Below are 22,936 nucleotides of genomic sequence, written 5' to 3' on the forward strand. Positions count from 1 at the left end.
GTGCAAGAAATATCTCCTAAACCTACACGGTTGAATGAATGAAATACTTGTATAGCGCACAATGCGAACTGAATCGCCTCTAGCGGTTTAGGAGATATTTGCAAAAGACAGGCACCGCTGTCTACAGCGCATGTGCCGTAGACAGTGACGTGCAGGCGCACTGAGCATGCCACTGGTAATGGCGAGCATGCGCGGGTTGTTGCGTCATCGTGGCTCCGGCCAGTCACATCATCGGAGCCGCGATACCTGGAAGTCACTCCAGGATAGATGGCTGCCTCGGAGGAGGACAACGAAGGTCGCTTCGGGGGCTTCCATCTCAGGTAAGTTATTCATAATGAGCTAGTATGCTATGCATACTAGCTCATTATGTCTTTGCCTGGCAGGGTCTATTTTATTTCTTTATTTTTTTAGTTTGGCTTTACTTCCTCTTTAAACAGTTATTTACAAATGAAATAAATTGATTTTTTTTTTGTTTTTAAATTTTGCGCTTTTTCAATGTGAATTGTGTAAATATATGTTAATGTGTGTGTGTGTGTGTGTGTGTGTGTACTAACAAAGCAAACAAAAAAAAAAGTTTTAATTGTTAATCGTTTATAAAATAGACGTGAACAAAAAAAAAAAAGCAGGAAAATTAATGGAGGAGAATAGGGAGGTCATTAAAGCGGAGGTCCACACATATAGTAAACTTTTATATCAAGCCCTTCCTGCCATTGTACAGATGTTTAAATGGGGGAAGAAAAAAAAACGGTTTGTTTACCTTGTAATCAATCTTTATAGTTGAACTTATTGTTTAGGAGCCCTGCGGGAGTAGGCATGTATCCCCAGCAGCGCACTGTATTCTGGGAGGGCGGCGCACTGTATTCTGGGAGGGCGGCGCACTGTATTCTGGGAGCTAAGTTTCATCATTCCCAGGAGTCAGTGCGGCTCGCCACTGCGAAATCTCAAGAGATTTCCTCTGCTCCTCTCTCTCAGTACTGAGCTTTGCATAGTCTGTGTTTATTTTGTATTGCTTGTGTTGCCATCACAAAAGGGTGGGAACTTCCGCCGCCGCCTATATGGCAACCTGGAAGTTTACGGTTCTCCACGCCATTAACACTAAGCATGCGCCGGAACAAGCGGTGAATGCTGGTAGCTCTGAATTCACTGCATCCAGGAAGTGAATGATTGTGGGCTTCTCATGCCCACAAGCAAAATGGAACCGGCCATGCACAGTTTTTTTTAAACTATCTATTTGATTCTAAAACGGACATCGGGGGACATAGCTCACCTAACAAGTGAGTGTAACATTGTTAATAGGTTTGTGTCTGCATGGTTAAAAAATAAAAATAAATGATTGGTCGGTGGACCACCGCCTTAAGGCTGATTAGACTAAAGGAACAATTTGTTCATCCCTTTGATCTGCAGATGAAGAAACGGAAAGATTCAAAAAGAAACAATGTTTCTTTTTATTTTAGTGTTTCAGACTGAGCAATGTTGTTAATAAACATTGCCGGCTTTTTTTTTTTTTTTTTTTTTTGACGGCTCCAATTACCGGACTTCTTTAACTCTTCAGCTGTCAACAGCCAAGACCCACTGACGGCTCAAAGAACCGAGCCTGAAAGTATTGGTTTCAGGTATTGTTGCATTTACCATTTGCATTTACGAGTACCAATACTTGTGCAAATACTCTGTATCGGCACCGTTGCTAGTATTGGTGCAACCCTACTACAAAGGTTTTGCTATACCAAGTCAACGTGGGAGGTCCTGACCTGTAGTGCTAGCCTTAGCTCAACCTTTCTCAACCTTTTCAAAACAGAGGTACCCTTAAAATTACTTTCTGGCCTCCGGGAACCCCACTAAAAATGACTTTATCTACAACTCGTGATAAATTAACGTGATGGCCGTAGGGAGGAGGGCTCCCTATAACTATGGTCATTGGGAAGAATTACCTCCTTGTAGATAGCCAAAAATATCATTGGTGTCAGTGGGAACTTATCTGAGAGGCAGAAACGGCTCATTGCTCAAGAAACCCCTAGCAACCTCTGGAGGAACCCTGGTTGAGAAACCTTGCCTTAGCTTGTTGGGTCCATAAAGCTTCATAAAAGGTTTTGGATTTAGGTTGGGCCTGTGTCACACTTGAAGTCCTGCCTCTTGGCAAGTTCTCTTGCTTGCATATGTCGCTCCTTCACCAGCTTGATGAGTGAGTCATTGCTGTCTGTCTGGCGACTTACACTCTGCAGCGTTTTTGGCTGTTTTAGCTTGCTGATCCAGCTGGTGAGGGATGCCATATACAAGCAGGCAAATATTTCTTCCTGCACATTTTAGTTAACCTGTCATTTCTGAGTTTTCACCTTTTGTAAATGATATAGTCTTTCTCTTACCTGGCTGATTCAATAGCAGAGATTCCTAGGAGAACATTTTCTGTGCAGCACATGCCTTCAGTCCAGTGTCAGTAAAAACCAGTAAAATCTTGGATTGCGATCTTAATTTGTTCCGGAAACATGCTTCTAATCCGAAATTACAAACGAATTTCCCCATAAGAACTAATGGAAACTCAGATGATTCGTTCCACAACCATTTATTCATAAGTCCTTCTGTTTATAGTCCATATAAAAAGATTATAGCAATGTGACATAAACATAACATGTGCATCCACAAATGGAAACCCACACAAGGGGATTAAAAGCAAAATCCAGCAGGAGCTACAGAGTATAAAAGAGAGGCGCCTCTAAGTGTAGCAGTATGGTTACATTTAAAGAGGAAGTAAACCCTTCCAAACAACTTGGACCTATAGGTAAGCCTAGATTAAGGCTTACCTGTAGGTCCAAGCAATATCTCCTAAACCTATATGGTTTAGGAGATATTTGCCCGAAAATGGGCACCGCTGTCTACGGCGCATGCGCCGTAGACAGCGGCGCGCAGGCGCACTAAATGCGGCAAATCCAAGAATGGATTTGCCTAATTTGTCGACTCCCGTGCGCATGCGCAGGAGTGACGTCATCGCGGCTTCGCCGTATGGCAGCGGCGGAGCTGCGAGACGCGACTCCCGTGCGCATGCGCGGGAGTGACGTCATCGCGGCTGCGCCGCTGTGATTCGTCGGAGCTGCGAGACGCCACCAGCAACATGGATGCGGCGGACTACAGGGGACAGCGGCGACTTCGCTGGCTCCTGTGTCAGGTAAGTGACACATAATGAGCTACTATGCGATGCATAGTAGTCCATTATGCTTTACCTTTGCAGGGAAAAAAAGAGGAAGTAAACCCATCAGGGTTTACTTCCTCTTTAAAGAAGGTATAACATTTAGCAACTCACATGGATGATGATTAAAACGGACAGTATGTATGCAGGCATCCGGGTTAAAGCTGTCCACATAGACCGTCCTCCGCACCGTCACCTCTCACTGCTGTCAGTCTGCAATCGTGACCGGGAAGACTACCCTGCAGTCGAGCGATCTAAAAGCGAGGCTTGATCCGCTCGTGGAGCGCAGCGTGGAAGAGATGACCTCGATGGCGGTGTGGAGGACGGTCTATGTGGACAGATTTACCCCCGATGGCTGCATACTTAGATGTGCCCCTTTTAATCATCAGCCATGTGACTTGTTAAATGTTGTGCCTTCATTAAATGTAAATATATTGCTACACTTAGAGGCGCCACTGTTCTGCTTTATACTCAGTTGTGACATGATCCTACTTGTATATCAAGTCAAAATTTATTTAAAAATGTTGCTTGTCTTACAAAACGCACTCAAACCAATTTACTCTCAAATCAATGTTTTACTGTACAGAAGTCTGTGCAGCACATACCTTCGGTTCAGTGTCAGGAAGCAAATACAGGAATCTGTACTAGGGATGCACTGATACCAGTTTTTCCAGTACGGGTACCGATACTTTTCTTCAAGTACTTGCCAATACCAATTAACAATACCCATTTTTAAATTTTTAACACTGTACCTTAACTTTTTTTTTCAACTTTATTGCTATTGCATGGGATGAAAAACTCCCCATCTAATAGCATGGGCCATGAAAGGGCCTCTTTATAAAGAGATCTGGGGTCTATTAGACCCCAGATCTCTCCTGACCTCCAATGCAGCCAAGTAAAAAGGGAGAGAAGTTATAGGCGCAATGGTTTGGTCACTATAATATGTGAGTCCATATTGAGTCCAAGCAGATCCAACACTAGGGCAAGCTTCTTGTAGAGCTTTAGCAGACTCTAAATACATGAAGGACAAAAACAAAAGGAGAGTAGCGCCTCTAAGTGCAGCAGAACATGTAAATGCTTTAATTAACCCAATAGAGGGCTTCTCACTATTTAACAGGTACATCATGTAGCGTAGGTCCAGAACACCAGGTGAGCTAGGTCGCGGGAGCTCGTGGTGCCGCCTGATGTCAGATGAAAGATGCCTTCTCTTCATGGTCCTAGTCTCCGCTCCATGGTCCTGAAGGCCGTGCAGTGAATTTAATGGGTTTTCAGGCTGGCCGCAGGGAAGAGCCATTCATGTTATACTCTGACCATACATTCTCTGTACTATCAACTTTAGATTTACCAAAACTATGGCTTCCTAAACTATTCAATCAATTTATATCCAATCAGGCCAGCCCTTGCAATACATAGTTTTTGGTAAATCTAAAGAAGATTGTACAATTAGATTGTAATGTGTAACGAGCCTAAAGCCCCCGTACACACAGACTGAATGTCGAGAGACAATGGCCCGTGTGTATTTCGGTCTGTCCAACAGAAGCCAGATGTACATGCTGGAAAACCAGCAGCCAACCGACTCCCGATCAGCACTCTCAGCCAATAGTGGGGGGCGGGGTGTCCCCCTGTCAGAACACAATAGCTCAGCAGGGGAGATCGCTGTACTAACCTCACATGGTTAGTACAGTGACTCCAACTGGAGCTGACTGTTTGAAAAAAAAACGTCTTAAGGCTTCATTCACACAGCCAGTAAAATTTTACTCTTAGTGCATGTGTTTTCCAGGAGAAAAGTTCCTGTGTAACGATCAGTAAAATACTGGAGTACTGATGCCTATAAAGACATGTATGAGAACATAATGATGATTTATTTTTTCCAAATGTGTTTTTTGCTCTATGTAGTGGTGTTGCACAGAGTGGTCCTGATCCTCTTCTTCTGGGGTCCCCGGCTGCAAACTTGGCTCTTCCTCTTTTGAGGGACTACCATAGCCAGTCACTGGCTATGGGGGGGAGGTAGTCCCCATGATCCCAACCTGTGTGTCTATGCCTCTATGGTATTTATACACACCTGTGTGAATGGCTCCATTGAAAACCATGCAGCTGTGTTCAGATCTGAATTTTTAGCTAGTAGGGTGACTTTAAAGTAGCCCCCAGGTTGGCAAGGATTGTTTATGAATGCACCACCCAAACCCCCTTGGGGCAAGCTGCATGTCACTTCCTGCATAACCTGTAGGGTCAGTTCTATCAGCCTTCCAAATTTCTATCCATAACAATGAATAAGGTACGCAACTGTTGCCCGGTAATGATCAGAGAAGGCTTTCTAACCTGTCCAGTCACTTTTCTATCGGAAGCCAGCAAGTCATAAATAACTTATTAAAGGACATGGAATTATCACCTGACCAGATCGGTAACTTTAAAGCTGGCTCAAATAAACTATTTACTACAGTAACAGGTGCATTTGCTGGGCGTTCTTTATAAACTGTATATAGCCTCGACTACATACAGTATACAGAGCTGTGTTCCAGCAGTAGAATGGGGATTTCTTGTCCCGCTCCTGGAACGATATCAAGTTGAGCTGAGTGCTACTCCAGCCATTCACAAGAGGCTTTGTAGTCTATGAATAAATACAAAGCTTCCTCTGACTGGCTCAGGTAGAGATTGTGATGTCATCCTCTCGCCTCAGCTAATAAATGTAAAGAAGCTTTATATTTATTCATAGAATACAAAGCCTCCTGTGAATGGCTGACTTGATTTTGTTCCTGTGCGGGGTGGGAAGTCTTCGACCTTCTGCAGTAACATCTCTGTATACTGTATGTAGCTGAGGCTCGCCCAGTTCACATAGCGTGCCCATCAAGAGCACCTGTTAGTGCATCTAAATCCCCCCAAAAATTGTTAACTTTGGGTCAAGAATGAGTAAAACCTATGTCAGTTATTTTTTATTTATTTTTTTTCATTGGTAAGATTTTTCGCTAAACCTCCTTTCAGGTAGACAATACGTGAAGTAGGGAAAATCTCTCAAGTGTCACCATAACAGGCGTCCATCTTGAAATTTTTTCCCTCTATTCGTCTTCTGGTGATAACTCCAAATTTTGGATTTTCTATCACTAGTACCAGAAACCATGGTCACCAGGACTAATATAAGGGGTCAATCTCCCCAGACAGCAATAACCCCTCACTAATCTGAAACTAAAAATGATTTTAGACACCCTTTAAAAAATAAAAAGATCATTTTCTTTTTTTTTTGCAAAAAACACAACATTCCTCTTATAATATAATTATGCTAATAAAATGAGTGGGTGCTGTAAATTGGCTTCAACATTGTTCCTCTTAATACTAAGGGAATTCTTGCGTGTGTGTGTGTGTGTGTGTGTGTGTGTGTGTATATGTATGTATGTATGTGTGTATATATATATATATATATATATATATATACACAGAGGAAACTAGATAGTGTAATACCGTTTTATATACCGTATATTTATTAAAAAGTAACAAACATCCCTTTCATAGGGTACCTCGCACTTCATGGGTGCTGCAGTGCACCACTCTATTAATGCCTCAAATCGTATAAAAACACTGTGCTGATGTGTTTCTTCCTTTACTGAGAATGCTCTGCCATCTCGCAAAATGTCCTGTCCGCTCCCCAACGCGCGTCGATACCAGGAAATTGCGTATCTTCCTCAGGGGGAATTCCTGAGTAGTTTCCTCTGTCATATTTTTATGTGGAGAAAACTACAAGCAACCAGCCCAGGATCTGAATTCAGATATTGAAACCAGAGGTTCAATAAGCCCAGAGCCCCTGAGCAGCATTACGTCTTTTGGATGTCAGCAGATCAGCCTCTACAAACTCGGCACAGTGCCTAAAAATGGAGAGCAACTGAGCATGTGCGGAGCAGGGTGAGACAGTGTATTTCTGCCTTACACTAATTACAAAACCTTCTTTTCTTTTTCTTTTTTTTCATTTAAGTTTGGTTGTCTTCTGACATCCAGGTTGTCCTTTGAACATATACTAATCTAGCATATAGAGATCTTCATAGTGGTGAAAGTGTATCTCTAGGCAAACCTTTGCTAGGACAGGTTGGGAAGATTCACTCCTCTACTTGTTCTGGTGACTAGTAGAAAGAACATTAGGGAAGGTCCAAACATTTTAAGGTGTGCCCAGAACCCAAGGTAAGGGGACATTTTCCAGTGGGTACAGACAGAAAATAAAGTACACTTGCAGCACAGTGGCTTAAAGCTTTTCTGCGGTGCTAGGGTCCTTGGGTCAAATTCCAGCCATGACACTACCTGCATGGAGTTTGCATGTTCTCCCTGTACTTGTTTATTCCGGTTTCCACCCACGACACTAAATAAATGCTGATAAGTTAATTGGCTCCTGTTTAAATTATCTCTAATATATGTATGTGATAGGGAACCTCAGATTGTAAACTCCTCCATCAGGGGTTTTAATCTTTCCATACTCCAATGGCAGTTCTGTGTGTGTCACCATTTTGTTTCACAGGCTAAAAACTGAAAGGAGGGGTCTGATTGGCTGCTGCTGTCACACAGGGCCTACTGAGGAAATTGAAGGCCCTGGCAGTGACCTGCTGCCATTTTTTGTGTCAACCGTTTGTCCCACACACCCTTCATACTACACTGGAAGCATAACATAGTATTCTGGTTGATATGGACAACGGTGACTGAGCTTCATTTACAGATTGAGGCCTAGTGAGATTGGTTTCCCTTAGACTTTGATAAATGAGCTCCTCTCTGCTCCTGTGGCCAGATAAGGGACGCACACGGTCGTCTTATCCGCTTTCATCTGCATTCAGTCAAATGGTATATATCTGTCCTGTTCTTCTGGATGTGTGGCTTCACCTGCAGCTCCAGGCTGAGGTTACACGATTGTGTTTCTCCCAGATAAACCAGTCAGGAAGGGCCGGAGTGTAAAAGAGCCTTCCATAATATAAATAAACTTGACTCGCCTTGCCAGCTCTTGTAATTGAAGCCAAGCCTTGTCAATGCTAATTACATTACTTCACTGGCTTTATTACCATACTGCAGCTTGTGTGAGATCAACTGCTGATTATTTATGAAGTGTGAGGGACACGGCAAAACAGGCCAATGCAGAAATCTGCCTCAGAGGCCCAACCCCATGTAGAGTTCATTCAAGATCGCCAGGCCAAGCATGTCCATCCTCTTCTCTCCCCTCCTTAGGCATAAACATGCATTCTCTGCCAGTGTGGACATTCACGTTTATCATAAAAAATTGAATTTTTTTCAACCGGAGTATGCTCGTCCGACCTCCTAATATGTGGAGGCAGCTTAAAGTGTAGGTCCAGCAAATTTTGTTTTTCGCCTTTAAGTAAAATAAGGAAGGATTGGAACCCCTGTTGCATTTTTACTGCTATCTGGGTCTCCATTAGGGTCTATGTCAACAGGCTTTTGTTGCTTCAGTCTATGGGATTGCAAAACCCGCTTGAAGCAGATAAGGGTTGATCTCAGAACCATCTCAAACTGATGTCATGGACATAGTCCCTCTGAGAGATTTCCCCTCACTTACTGTTCTGCGGACGAAAGTTTCACCAGACAGCAAGTGAGAGGAAAATCTCCAACTGAAACCCAAGCAGAAATGGGGTATATGGAGTTAGAGGTGGACAATGCCATGTCACACATTGTCCATCAATTATACTGCAAATTTTACTGATTAAAGCGGGAGTCCGCATTTTTTTTTTTTTTAAAAGCCAGCAGCTACAAATACTGCAGCTGCTGACTTTTAAAATAGTGACACTTACCTGTCCAGCGCGCCCGCGATGTCGGCACCCGAAGCCGATCTCTAGATCGTCTCTCGGGTCCTGCCGCCGCCATCTTGGGTATGGGAATCAGGTAATGGAGCCTTTCGGCTTAATTTCCCGGTTCCCTACTGCGCATGCGCGAGTTGCGCTGCGCAATAAGGATGGTCCCCGCTGACTCTGGGATCTGTGTGTTTCCCAGCAGGCAGCGGGGCACTTGCGGAAAGGGGCGAGCACTTGCGGAAAGGGGCGTAATCTACGCCCCTTTCCGCAGAGAGCTATCCCGGAAGTGGGTGCAGATACCTGTACTGTACAGGTATCTGCACCCCCTCCCCCCTGAAAGGTGCCAATTGTGGCGCCGGAGGGAGGGGAGGGTTCCGATGAGCGGAAGGTCCACTTTAGGGTGGACCTCCGCTTTAAGGGGAAATACATTTTAGTGCCCCCAGCAGTTTGGTGACACTTCATACTAATTTATAACCCTGCTCTTGTGAGATCTTTCCTCTACTGCCTCGCCACAGCTGCACAGCCTCAAAGATCTACACTACGTTCTACACCAGCCTTTCTCAACCAGGGTACCATGGAACCCTAGGGATCCTCCGGAAGTTGCTAAAAGTTCCTTGAGATATGTCTGACTCTCAGAAAAGTAACCACTGACACCAATGATCTTTTCAGCTCTCTGCAAAAGTGTGATTTTTCCACTGATCACCAATGTAAGGAGACATTCTTCCCATTGCCCACCACTGTAAGGGACATGGATGTTTTTTAGCTTTAATGAGCAGTGGCGTTTATGGGTTTTTTTCTGAACGTCAGAAATTCGCGTTCAAAGTGTAGTTTTTCACCTCCAAAAAATAACAAACGCTTATAAACTCTCATAAATGCACGTTAATTAGTTTTTGGCATTCTATTATTTCAATGCATTGTGGGAGTTTGGAATGTACTGTGGGATTTTTGGAGTGTCCTCTGTGTATTTTTATTGAAAACGCCCATAAACGCTAATAAACACTCATAAACGCTGTTAAAAGCACGTTTTTCAGCCAGCGTTTTCTGCCAGCAATCTGGCGTCCAGAAAAAGCTTTTTTGAGCTTCAGTGTGCATGGAGCCTAAGTGTGTATGCGTTCCCTCTATTTTCTCCAATTTTCTTTTTTTCAAATCTTCCTAGTGGTCAAATCAGCCCCCCCCCCCCAGAATTGGTCCTTGCATGTGGTTCATAGGAACATTAGAGTGTAAGCTCCTGGGTAACAAGGCTCAGCTTGACAGTGCTGTATAAGTAATTGAAATGGCGTTAAAAACAATAAAGGACAAATGAATTTGGGGTCCGGTGATCGGTCAGTCCAGTCTAGGGGCCCACAGGAAATCTGAGCAGCAGTACTTTACTGACAGCAGGAAAATTGGTTTATAAATGTAGGCTCCAGCTTTTTTTTTTTTTTTTTTCTCCAGTGCTTTGGCTACCTGATCTTGGAATAAGTCCAGTTCTATTTATAAACCGTTTTGATCCGGGAACCCATGGCAGTAGGTCTGTGGGTCATGACGGCAGATCAGTGTGTTCGTGTTTACGTGCATGTGTTTTAAATAAAAATAAATTATTTATATATATATATATATATATATATATATATATATATATATATATATATATATATATATATATATACACACACCATTTGATATTTGGTTTTATTTTCTGACACGAGAAAATGTTGATGTCGGGCCGGACTTAGTTGCTTCTAATTTAGTCTGCGCTCTTTCCAGCTGGAGGATCTTACCAGATTATAAATAGGCCATACATTGCTGAGGTGTGCAGGAACATCGATAATACCACTCGTCTTTGGTTACTTGTGTGATGGGACTTGGGGTGCTGTTGCATCAAGAGGAAATTTAGGGGGTCAGTCCACTCTTTCTTTGAATTTTTTATTTTTTTTCTGTTTTCCACTCTTTCAGCTCTAGGTAGATGCAGTGACTGCATGCAGGTAGATGGGAAGTTAGCCCATTATTATAAGAAGGCATTGTCACCTGTGGGAATAAAGTGATGGGGAATCTGAACAGGAATAGAGGAGAACGCTTCCAAAAGAGAACACTTGTTCTGGGGAAGTTTCCTCTCACTTCCTGTTGTACCTCTGGGTCATGATGTAAGCAGAAATCTCCACAATGGAACACAGACAGCCATTAAAATGGTACATGGATCCTAACCATTCCCAAACTAAAATGTAATTCTGCGTACACCTTCCTCCAACCATGTGCTTTACTGCCCCACTCCCCCAACCCCTCCTTCCTAACCGTTTTTTAAATGTAATTAATGTGATCAGTGTTTTTGCATTGATGTCATCTAGGGGTGGAGTTTTTTGGCTTGCAGTCAGTGGGGCGGGGTTTTGCTTTGCATTGAATGGGGGGGGAGCTTGCTTTGCAGTCAGTGGGGGGGGGTTTGCTTTGCAGTCAGTGGGGGGGGGTTTGCTTTGCAGTCAGTGGGGGGGGGCTTGCTTTGCAGTCAGTGGGGGGGTTTGCTTTGCAGTCAGTGGGGGGGGGGGGGTTTGCTTTGCAGTCAGTGGGGGGGGGGGTTTGCTTTGCAGTCAGTGGGGGGGGGGGGGTTTGCAGTCAGTGGGGGGGGGTTTTGCTTTGCAGTCAGTTGGGGGGGGGGGTTTTGCTTTGCAGTCAGTGGGGGGGGGGTTTTGCTTTGCAGTCAGTGGGGGGGGGGGTTTGCTTTGCAGTCAGTGGGGGGGGGGTTTGCTTTGCAGTCAGTGGGGGGGGTGGGTTTGCTTTGCAGTCAGTGGGGGGGGGGGGGGTTTGCTTTGCAGTCAGTGGGGGGCGGGGTTTGCTTTGCAGTCAGTGGGGGGGGGGGTTTGCTTTGCAGTCAGTGGGGGGGGGGAGGTTTGCTTTGCAGTCAGTGGGGGGGGGAGGTTTGCTTTGCAGTCGGGGGGGGGGGGGGGGGGTTTGCTTTTCAGTCGGGGGGGGGGGGTTTGCTTTGCAGTCGGTGGGGGCAGGATTGTGCCCTGCGGTCATTGGGGCGGGATTGTGCCCTGCGGTCATTGGGGCGGGATTGTGCCCTGCGGTCATTGGGGCGGGATTGTGCCTTGCAGGTAGCGGGGGCGGGATTGTGCCTTGCAGGTAGCGGGGGCGGGATTGTGCCTTGCAGGTAGCGGGGGCGGGATTGTGCCTTGCAGGTAGCGGGGGCGGGATTGTGCCTTGCAGGTAGCGGGGGCGGGATTGTGCCTTGCAGGTAGCGGGGGCGGGATTGTGCCTTGCAGGTAGCGGGGGCGGGATTGTGCCTTGCAGGTAGCGGGGGCGGGATTGTGCCTTGCAGGTAGCGGTGGCGGGATTGTGCCTTGCAGGTAGCGGTGGCGGGATAGTGCCTTGCAGGTAGCGGTGGCGGGATAGTGCCTTGCAGGTAGCGGTGGCGGGATAGTGCCTTGCAGGTAGCGGCGGCGGGATAGTGCCTTGCAGGTAGCGGCGGCGGGATAGTGCCTTGCAGGTAGCGGCGGCGGGATAGTGCCTTGTAGGTAGCGGCGGCGGGATAGTGCCTTGCAGGTAGCGGCGGCGGGATAGTGCCTTGCAGGTAGCGGCGGCGGGATAGTGCCTTGCAGGTAGCGGCGGCGGGATAGTGCCTTGCAGGTAGCGGCGGCGGGATAGTGCCTTGCAGGTAGCGGCGGCGGGATAGTGCCTTGCAGGTAGCGGCGGCGGGATAGTGCCTTGCAGGTAGCGGCGGCGGGATAGTGCCTTGCAGGTAGCGGCGGCGGGATAGTGCCTTGCAGGTAGCGGCGGCGGGATAGTGCCTTGCAGGTAGCGGCGGCGGGATAGTGCCCTGCGGTCAGTGGGGCGGGATAGTGCCCTGCGGTCAGTGGGGCGGGATAGTGCCCTGCGGTCAGTGGGGCGGGATAGTGCCCTGCGGTCAGTGGGCTGAGATTTTGCCTTGAAATCACTGGGGGGGGGGGGGGGGTCGTTTTTTGCATTGAAGTCACTGGGACACAGCATGCCATTATCGGCACTTTTTTTTTTCTCTATCGGAAAACGCTGATAACCCTATTTTAATCAGCCGATATATTGTTGCATCCCTGTTGGACAGCAATGTCCTCCTAATCAGGAAATTGTATCTAGTTGTGGAACTGAATGCAGCGTACTGTACCGTCAGGAAAGTGTGGAATCTGAGTCTTTGGTGAAACAGGTGATGAGGCTGAAGATCTAGTTTGACGGGTTTGGCATTCTTAAGACTTCGGAAGGCATATTCCACACACTGGAGGCCGCTGGCATCTGTGTAAACGATACCACGTTTTGTTTAGAATGCCGCTCCTCTTCTTCAAGAAAAGGCTTCATACGTAGAGCTGGATCATAGCGTCGTAGAGGACGCTGATAGAAAGTAGACATCACATTGGTGGTATGTGGTCTGTGAAAAGGTGGAATAGATCTGTTTAAGCTGATTAGAACACGGTGTGGATGTAAATTCCACATTCTGTTCCCATTGGCGGGAAGTGGGATTGTAGGTCTCAGTATGTGTGCGGTAATCTTTCAATCCTTTGTTGCCAATTAGCAATGGTTTATTTCTTTTTTTGGCTGACTCTGCATGAACATTGTCTCAAATAAATTGTCTCCAAATAAATATGGATTGTAGGGAAAAAAAATCATAACGTGGGTGAGGCCAGCTTAATCTTTGTATTGCTGGGTTCCTGAAGTGAGATTGTATTCCAGGGGAACAAAGGTTTTGATTGAATTGAAGACATAGATCTTGGGCTTCTTTGGCATTTTTTCTGTCGTAATTTAATGAGAATAAAAACAAATCGGCTAATTCTTCCATTGTCTAACCCAGGGTTTCTCAACTCCAGTCCTCAAGGTGCCCCAACAGGTCATGTTTTCAGGTATTCCATTATTTTGCACAGGTGATTTGATCAGTTTCACTGTCTTAGTAATTACCACAGCCATTCCATCTGAGGGAAATCCTGAAAACATGACCTGTTGGGGCACCTTGAGGCCTGGAGTTGAGAAACACTGGTCTAACCTGTCTTCAGCAAATGGCAGTTGGAAGCTGGTTGGTTGCTGTGGGCGACAAAAACATCAAAACCAGAAACTAGCAGAATTCTTCACCTATACATTAACAGATGGGATGGATCAGGAAAGGGAAATTAAAATGGATAACTTTCTTATCTTGCCTGGAGAAAATGCTGCTCCTATTTCTCTCATGTGCTGGTCTCACATGACCAAAGCTTAGACATTTGATCGCATGCCCGCTGCTTAGGGGCAGGATGAGAGTTCAGATTGGCTGGCCCTTACTTTTCGTGGAGATGATGCAACCACGGGTTTAGATTGGTCATGAACAGCACTTGAGGCGTCTGGAGCGGTATTTTCTTCAAAAAACATGGTAAATTTTTTTATTTTTATTTTTGTTCCTCTACCCCTGGAAATCCGTTAACATAAACCAGATAATACCACTTTAAAGTGCTATTAAGCTCACAATAGTAAAATCAGTCTGTATATGCAGTAATGCATGCTTGTTATACTCTCTGTGAAACCTGAGGGGTTAATCCTCTGCATTGTGTAAAAAGGCTTTTTGATCCTATCTTCTCTGATCCTCCCCTTCTTCCACTGTCTCCAATCCATCTCCTGATGAAACAGAGCCTTGGGGGCAGGGCAGCCATCAGAAATTACGGGGGCCCCTTACACAGCTTTAGACCTCTGCCCCCCCAGGGCCTGACCACCAACATCCCTCAGGGCCCACCCACTGGCCCTCCCACCAAATCCGCCCACTGGCCATCCCACCGAGTCATCATCTGCATCCCTCTCCACAATGTAACGCTCATCCCCACTCCAAAATCACCCATATCCCTCTGAGGATGATTCTGGGTGGGGATGAGGATGGTGGAGAGGGATGAGGATGATTCTGGGTGGGGATGAGGATGGTGGAGAGGGATGAGGATGATTCTGGGTGGGGATGAGGATGGTGGAGGGGGATGGATTATTCTGGGTAGAGAGGGGGGTGGATTATTCTGGGTAGGGATGAGGATGGTGGAGAGGGATGGATGATTCTGGGTAGGGATGAGGATGGTGGAGAGGGATGGATGATTCTGGGTGGGGATGAGGATGGTGGAGAGGGATGGATGATTCTGGGTGGGGATGAGGATGGTGGAGAGGGATGGATGATTCTGGGTGGGGATGAGGATGGTGGAGAGGGATGGATGATTCTGGGTGGGGATGAGGATGGTGGAGAGGGATGGATGATTCTGGGTGAGGATGGTGGAGAGGGATGGATGATTCTGGGTGGGGATGAGGATGGTGGAGAGGGATGGATGATTCTGGGTGGGGATGAGGATGGTGGAGAGGGATGGATGATTCTGGGTGGGGATGAGTATGGTGGAGAGGGATGGATGATTCTGGGTGGGGATGAGGATGGTGGAGAGGGATGGATGATTCTGGGTGGGGATGAGGATGGTGGAGAGGGATGGATGATTCTGGGTGGGGATGAGGATGGTGGAGAGGGATGGATGATTCTGGGTGAGGATGGTGGAGAGGGATGGATGATTCTGGGTGGGGATGAGGATGGTGGAGAGGGATGGATGATTCTGGGTGAGGATGGTGGAGAGGGATGGATGATTCTGGGTGAGGATGGTGGAGAGGGATGGATGATTCTGGGTGGGGATGAGGATGGTGGAGAGGGATGGATGATTCTGGGTGAGGATGGTGGAGAGGGATGGATGATTCTGGGTGAGGATGGTGGAGAGGGATGGATGATTCTGGGTGGGGATGAGGATGGTGGAGAGGGATGGATGATTCTGGGTGGGGATGGTGGAGAGGGATGGATGATTCTGGGTGGGGATGAGGATGGTGGAGAGGGATGGATGATTCTGGGTGGGGATGAGGATGGTGGAGAGGGATGGATGATTCTGGGTGGGGATGAGGATGGTGGAGAGGGATGGATGATTCTGGGTGGGGATGGTGGAGAGGGATGGATTATTCTGGGTAGAGAGGGGGGTGGATTATTCTGGGTAGGGATGAGGATGGTGGAGAGGGATGGATGATTCTGGGGAGGGATGGATGATTCTGGGTGGGGATGAGGATGGTGGAGAGGGATGGATGATTCTGGGTGGGGATGAGGATGGTGGTGAGGGATGGATGATTCTGGGTGGGGATGAGCATGGTGGAGAGGGATGGATGATTCTGGGTGGGGATGAGGATGGTGGTGAGGGATGGATGATTCTGGGTAGGGATGAGGATGGTGGAGAGGGATGGATGATTCTGGGTGGGGATGGTGGAGAGGGATGGATTATTCTGGGTAGAGAGGGGGGTGGATTATTCTGGGTAGGGATGAGGATGGTGGAGAGGGATGGATGATTCTGGGGAGGGATGGATGATTCTGGGTGGGGATGAGGATGGTGGAGAGGGATGGATGATTCTGGGTGGGGATGAGGATGGTGGTGAGGGATGGATGATTCTGGATGGTGGAGAGGGATGGATGATTCTGGGTGGGGATGAGGATGGTGGAGAGGGATGGATGATTCTGGGTGGGGATGAGGATGGTGGAGAGGGATGGATGATTCTGGGTGGGGATGAGGATGGTGGAGAGGGATGGATGATTCTGGGTGGGGATGAGGATGGTGGAGAGGGATGGATGATTCTGGGTGGGGATGAGGATGGTGGAGAGGGATGGATGATTCTGGGTGGGGATGAGGATGGTGGAGAGGGATGGATGATTCTGGGTGGGGATGAGGATGGTGGAGAGGGATGGATGATTCTGGGTGGGGATGAGGATGGTGGAGAGGGATGGATGATTCTGGGTGGGGATGAGGATGGTGGAGAGGGATGGATGATTCTGGGTGGGGATGAGGATGGTGGTGAGGGATGGATGATTCTGGGTGGGGATGAGGATGGTGGAGAGGGATGGATGATTCTAGGTGGGGATGAGAGTTACATTGTGAAGAGGCTCTCCACAATGTAACTCTCATCTTCACCCAAAAACATCCTCATCCATTTTTACAATGTAACTCCATCAGTTTATCAGGGCCAGGTTTATGATGTCATCTGGGGAGATCACAGTCCACTCCACACACCAATTGACAGCAGCACACCGCTGCACACACACTGACACTGAGTTACCATACCTGCATCATGCAGCTACGAGGGCTGCGTCCCACCACTGATGAGGCTGGCTGCACCTCCCCCCTCGAGTCCCGCCCAATCACATTACTAACGAAGCATGGAATTGCTGATCACCTGGGGGGGGGGGGGCCTTTGGCTGCTTGTGTGCAGGGCTGCAGCATATAGGTAGTACTTCTTTGTGGCAGGCGCGTGCGGGTCAGCGTCTGGCTGCTAAAAGTTTAATGTCATGCTGCTGTAGGGGGGGGGTGCGACCCGGCCCTGGGCCCCTTGGAATGCTCGGGCCCCTTACAAGTGTATTGGCTGTCTCCCCCTGATGGCGGCCCTGCTTGGGGGCAAGCTGCACAATGCTCAGTTTGGGTGCGGACAGCCATGGGCAAAAGTTTTTAGATAACACAAATCTTAGTTTTTACAAAGTCTGCTGCCTCAGTTTCTATGATGGCAATTTTCATATCTCCAGAATGTTATGAAGAGTGATCAGATGAATTGAAATTAATTGCAAAGTCCCTCTTTGCAATGAAAATGAACTTAAGCCCATAAAAAAAAACATTTCCACTGCATTTGTGAAGAAGCTTCAGGGTGCCCAAGAAAGTCCAGCAAGTGCCAGGACCGTCTCCTTCAGCTGCGGGATCGGGGCACCACCAGTGCAGAGCTTGTTCAGGAATGGCGGCAGGCAGTACATACAATGAGGAGAAGACTTTTGGAGGATGGCCTGGTGTCAAGAAGGGCAGCAAAGAAGCCACTTCTCTGCAGGGAAAACACCAGGGACAGACAGATATTCTGCAAAAGGTACAGGGATTGGACTGCTAAGGACTGGGGTAAAGTCATTTTCTCTGATGAGTCCCCTTTGCGATTGGGGCATCCAGAAGAGACCTTTTCCAGAGAAGAAAAGGTGAGCGCTACCATCAGTCCTGTGTCATGCCAACAGTACAGCAGCCCGAGACCATTCATATTTGGGGTTGCTTCTCAGCCAAGGGAGTGGGGTCACTCACAATTTTGCCTAAGAACACGGCCATGAATAAAGAGTGGTACAAAAACATTCTCCGAGAGCAACTTCTCCCAACCACCCAAGAACAGTTTGGTGAGGAACAATGCCTTTTCCAGCATGATGGAGCACCTTGCCATAACTAAGTTTCTTGGGGAACAAGACATCAACATTGTGCGTCCATGGCCAGGAAACGCCCCAGACCTTCATCCCATTGAGAACTTGCGGTCAATCCTCAAGAGGCAGGTGAAGAAAAAAACAAATATTCTGACAAATTCCCAAGCATCAGTCAGGATGTGGCCCAGAAATTGACAGCATGCCAGGGGGGTGGATGCAGAGTTTTACAAAAGAAGGGTCAACACTGCAAATATTGACTTAATGTAATTGTCAATAAATGCTTTTGACACTTATGAAATGCTTGTAATTGTACTTCAGTATACCATACTAACATCTGACAAAAAGATCTAAAACACTGAAGCAGCAGACTTTGTGAAAATGAATATTTGCGTAATTTTCAAAACTTTTGCCCACAGCTGTATTACTAGAGATTGTTTTTTTAAACTGCTTCTGATCAGCACAGGGCCAACCAGCACTGTCCAGACAGAGGGTCAGGGGTCCTGCAGCCTTATAGGACAGTCAGAGTAGAATGAAAACTCCTCCTACAAGCTTTAACCAGACACTGATAGAAGTCACAAGACTGCTATACTGTATACTGCTGATGAGAAAAGGTATTTAGCAGTTTTATATTACTAATGCGGCTCCTGGGTTTAGTAACACTTTAAGGGTTCATGCACAGAGGACAATTTTGAAGCTGCTGTTGGGGGCATCTGATGTTTTACGTCTGCCTCTAAACGCCCCTCCATGTTAGCCTATGTGTTCATGCACATACCCTGTTTCCCCAAAAAATAAGCCCTACCCTGAGAATAAGACATAGAAGACTTTAACTAGGGCTTATTTGGGGGGTAGGGCTTATATTGCAGCCATCGACGACAATAACACTAGGTCTTATTTTAGGGGAAACAGGGTATAAACTTTCAGAGGCATATAGGGGCAGTAGAAAAAAAAAATGGAAGCCAGGAGAAGAGGCTGTTGGCTGTAAAAACGAAAAGTGACAAACAACGCTGCTAAACGCTGTAACAAGCATTTAGCCACGTTTGGCGTTTTTACTGATAAACACCATTCAAAAACGCTTTTTTTTTTAAAGGTGGGATTAAACCGAACAATTTTAGGGTACCGTTTAGGCACAATGATCATTCCTACGTGTTTCTATAGCTTGGCAAATCTTCACTTTTCTAATTCAGGCCTGTTCCAACTTTTATGTATTCTTGCTCAGCCTCACAAATTACATTAGCTGCTGTGTATGACCTGATTTTCTTTTTTGAAGGACTTTAGAAAAGATGTCGTTTATGTCACATGAATGTCACAGACCCAGCCAGGGCCTCCTCCATCTTTAACTTTGTTAGTTCTGCTTTTAGGAACCGTTTATAAAAACGTGCGAGTGCTGGAAGCCTCTTTATTGCCTTGAACAGCTCTATTCTGCCCTCGTATTCCTCTGTGTATGATGCCAAGTGTCTAAGCGGCTAGAAGGGAATATTCAACCTGGGCACATACTATATATGATTTTCTATACAATTTGTGTGTGTTTAACTCATCCCTTCCCAGCACCCCATAGTTAGATTTATTTCTCTCCTCCACCGCTCTGTTCAGCTGCTGGAAGTGAAAGGAAAGCCCTCTTATAGCTTACACGGGGCTGCGGAGTCCCTTGTGACAGCACTGATCTACTCAGTGCTGACGCATGTTCCTCCATACCTGGAAGTACTGCGTACTTATTAAGGCTGCTGGTCTGGAATGGAGCAGTTGGGGATTGCAGAAAGGTGAGTATATGTTGGGGATCAGGGGATTAAATCGCTTGCTGACCGCCTAAATGGGAAAATATGTCAATACTTTATAGTTAAATACCCGAGGCTGTGGCTGCAGCAAGATGCCATAAGCCCGGTATTAAAATTTTCCTCTGCACTTTCTGAGAAAAGTGATCCATGCAGCTAATTAGCTGCTGGATCGCTTTTTTTTTTTTTTCTTCCACTCTTTCCCAGTTGTTCTCTGGCTCATCAGGAAACCCGGGAACCAATCTGGTGGTGGCTGGCCATAGACATTAGCAGAGGATAGGTGGCCTCCGCATCTCTATGGCCTAGGAGGCTGGGAGCGAGGTCGCTTCCGGTTCACGGCTGATATAAAGGAGGCCATTTATTTATTGGTGTAAAACATTTAGATAATTATTATTATTTTTATTATCTGATGCTTTCTATTGTAGAGAAGAGATCTGGGGTCTTATTGACCCCAGTACTCTCCATAAAGGTGACCTGTCGTTCTTTATTGTCACAAAATGTTTACATTTCTTGTGACAGCAATAAAAGTGATAACTTTTTTTTTTTTTTTTTTTTTTTTTTTTAAAGGGACGGTGTAAAAATAAATTGTAATAAAAGTAATAATATTTAAAAAATGTTTTTAAAGCACCCCCATGCTCTCGTGCAGTGGCAAACACATACGTAGGTCATGCCCACATATGTTAACATGTTCACACCACACGTGAGGTATCACCGCAAACGTTCTAGCGAGAGCAATCTTTCTTCTTTAACTAAACGGGTAACCTGAAAACATTCTAAAGCATCGTCTATGGAGATTTTTAAGTACCACAGTTTGGCGCCATTCCACAAGCATTCACAATTTTAAAGTATGACATATTGGGTATCTATTTACTTGGTGTAACATCGTCTTTCGTATTTTTACAAAAAAAATCTATCTCTCTATCTCTCTATCTCTCTATCTCTCTATCTCTCTATCTCTCTATCTCTCTATCTCTCTATCTCTCTATCTCTCTATCTATCTATCTATCTATCTATTTATTTTTCCCTTTTAATTAATTGTTTTAAAAAATAAAATAAAATTGTGTTTGAGAAACAGCTGCGCAAATACCATGTGACCTAAAAAGTTGCAACAACTGCCATTTTATTCTCTAGGGCTTCCGCTAAAAAATTATATATATTTAATATTTGGGGGTTCTAAGTCATTTTCCAGCAAAAAAAATACAGATTTTTATTGGTCCTTGAAGTGAAGTAAGTCTTGCGCTATGGTTTCATATACAAGGCCTAGTATGTTTGTGGGAGGAATGCAAGAGCCCCTGGGGGAACACTCAAACAAAGGGAGGACTTTACATTCTCCATGTTGATGGAGACCTAGCTCATCCCATTGATAAGCAGAGCACTACTTGGCGGTAAGGCCAGTCTTCATGCCACCATGTAATCCTTGTGCCGTCTTGGACTTCTGTCTTGACAAGCGTCTCTTCTCATTTCAGGTCCTTTCACAGATGTCGTTACAACAAACCTGAAACTCATGAACCCCACAGAGAAAAACATCTGCTTCAAAGTGAAGACCACCGCCCCTCGTAGGTACTGTGTGAGGCCCAACAGCGGGGTCATTGAAGGCGGCTCCTCCATCAATGTGTCTGGTAAGTGCTGTGCCAGGAGCTCCCATTTTCTACCTTGCCTGTCGCTTGGTTTTTATTTGTCATGTAGGGTTAGTTACAGGCTGTTATTTCCCTACTTTCCATGATCGAAGAAAAAAAATCTTTTTTTTTTTTTTGTAGCATCGCTAGAGGCAGGTAGGCTGTTATGAGGATTACAGAAAAGTTGGAAATCCTGTGAGGGTCCAGGATTTTCCATTCCAAGAACCTGCAATTACAAGTCTTGCTTGCCACCTAATGGTGAAATCTGGCATTGCGTGACCTAGTGGCCCTAGCAACAAATATGCAGTATTATTTTTTTTTCATGTTAATGCAGAAAAAAGCTGCCATGAGACCACTGTGTCTTTGATTCTAGGCTGCCATCTTGGTAGAGGATAGGGTTTGCTTCCTCCCCTCAATGGCTATTGATCAGATAATTATTGGGGAAATCTTCCATTTTTTTGTTGGACAGGATTTGGTGACATTATTAGATGAAGTAGTGAGCTGGTTGAGGAAAAGGATGATACGTACAAAGCATGGATGCACAAAATGCGTCTTGTGATCTGACTTTACACAGGCTGAGGAGGTCTGCTGACCTCCGGCATTTAGTCCTCAGCAGCGGCACTCAAGGACAACCTCATCATGTGTATTTCCATTCCACTAAGCAAAGGAGCCACATTGGCTGTTTGTATCTCTGATGCCGCGCACACACGACCAGACCTTCCGGCAGACTAGGTCCGACTTTTCGGTGGAGTTTCGGCGGACTTCCGAATGAACGGACTCGGCCACACATGGACAGACTAAGTCCGTTCATTTTGAAAGTGATGACGTAAGAAAGGACTAAAAAAGGAAGTTCAGTAGCCAGTAGCTTCCCTTGCGTCTTATTTGGGCCGTCGGACCAGCATACAAACGAACGGTTTTCCGGATAAGAATTGAGTCCGTCGCACAGATTTGAAACATGTTCTATTTCTAGGTCCGTCTGATTTATTTTTATTTTCTTTATTCAAAATGATCGGATTAGCCCACACACGATCGGATTGTCTGAGGGATTGATTCCGTTGGACCTAGTCTGCCGGAAAGTCCGGTCGTCTGTACGCGGCATCACACACACTGCTAGGTTGGTACTCCCTGTGTACTGAGCTGGTCCAAGGAAGTGAGATAGTCCAAGCAACATAAAGGCTTTCAGAAAACACAGCTTCAAACTGAATCAATCACAGACAAATGAAAAATGGAACCTGCAGATTGCTGCATAATTGCTACACCACCCCAAATCCAACACATCAGCATTTTCCAGGAACAGTTTGGCCAGTGGGCAAAACTGCTGTCAGCAGGAATAGATGGTTATATACAGTGCTGTTGTGTGTGATACCTGATCACCCAGCATTAGAAGACGGAGGCTTCAATATCACACCCAACAAGAGATAGGCCAGAAACGGTGA

General features: G+C 46.1%; 1 protein-coding gene across 1 annotated transcript in view; it reads left to right on the forward strand.

Annotated features, from left to right (window-relative positions):
• Positions 1–22,936, forward strand: part of VAPB (VAMP associated protein B and C) — a gene marked incomplete in the record, with an annotated part of 44,058 nt that overhangs the window by 15,626 nt on the left and 5,496 nt on the right. The window contains 1 exon segment of the mRNA XM_077460234.1: positions 21,351–21,503. Within this exon segment, the coding sequence (XP_077316360.1) occupies positions 21,351–21,503 (153 nt within the window).

Source organism: Lithobates pipiens, unplaced genomic scaffold (genome assembly GCF_037356315.1).
Source record: "Lithobates pipiens isolate NorthernLeopardFrog02 unplaced genomic scaffold, aLitPip1_a1.2 Scaffold_28, whole genome shotgun sequence".
In the NCBI taxonomy this organism is placed as follows: Eukaryota; Metazoa; Chordata; class Amphibia; order Anura; family Ranidae; genus Lithobates; species Lithobates pipiens.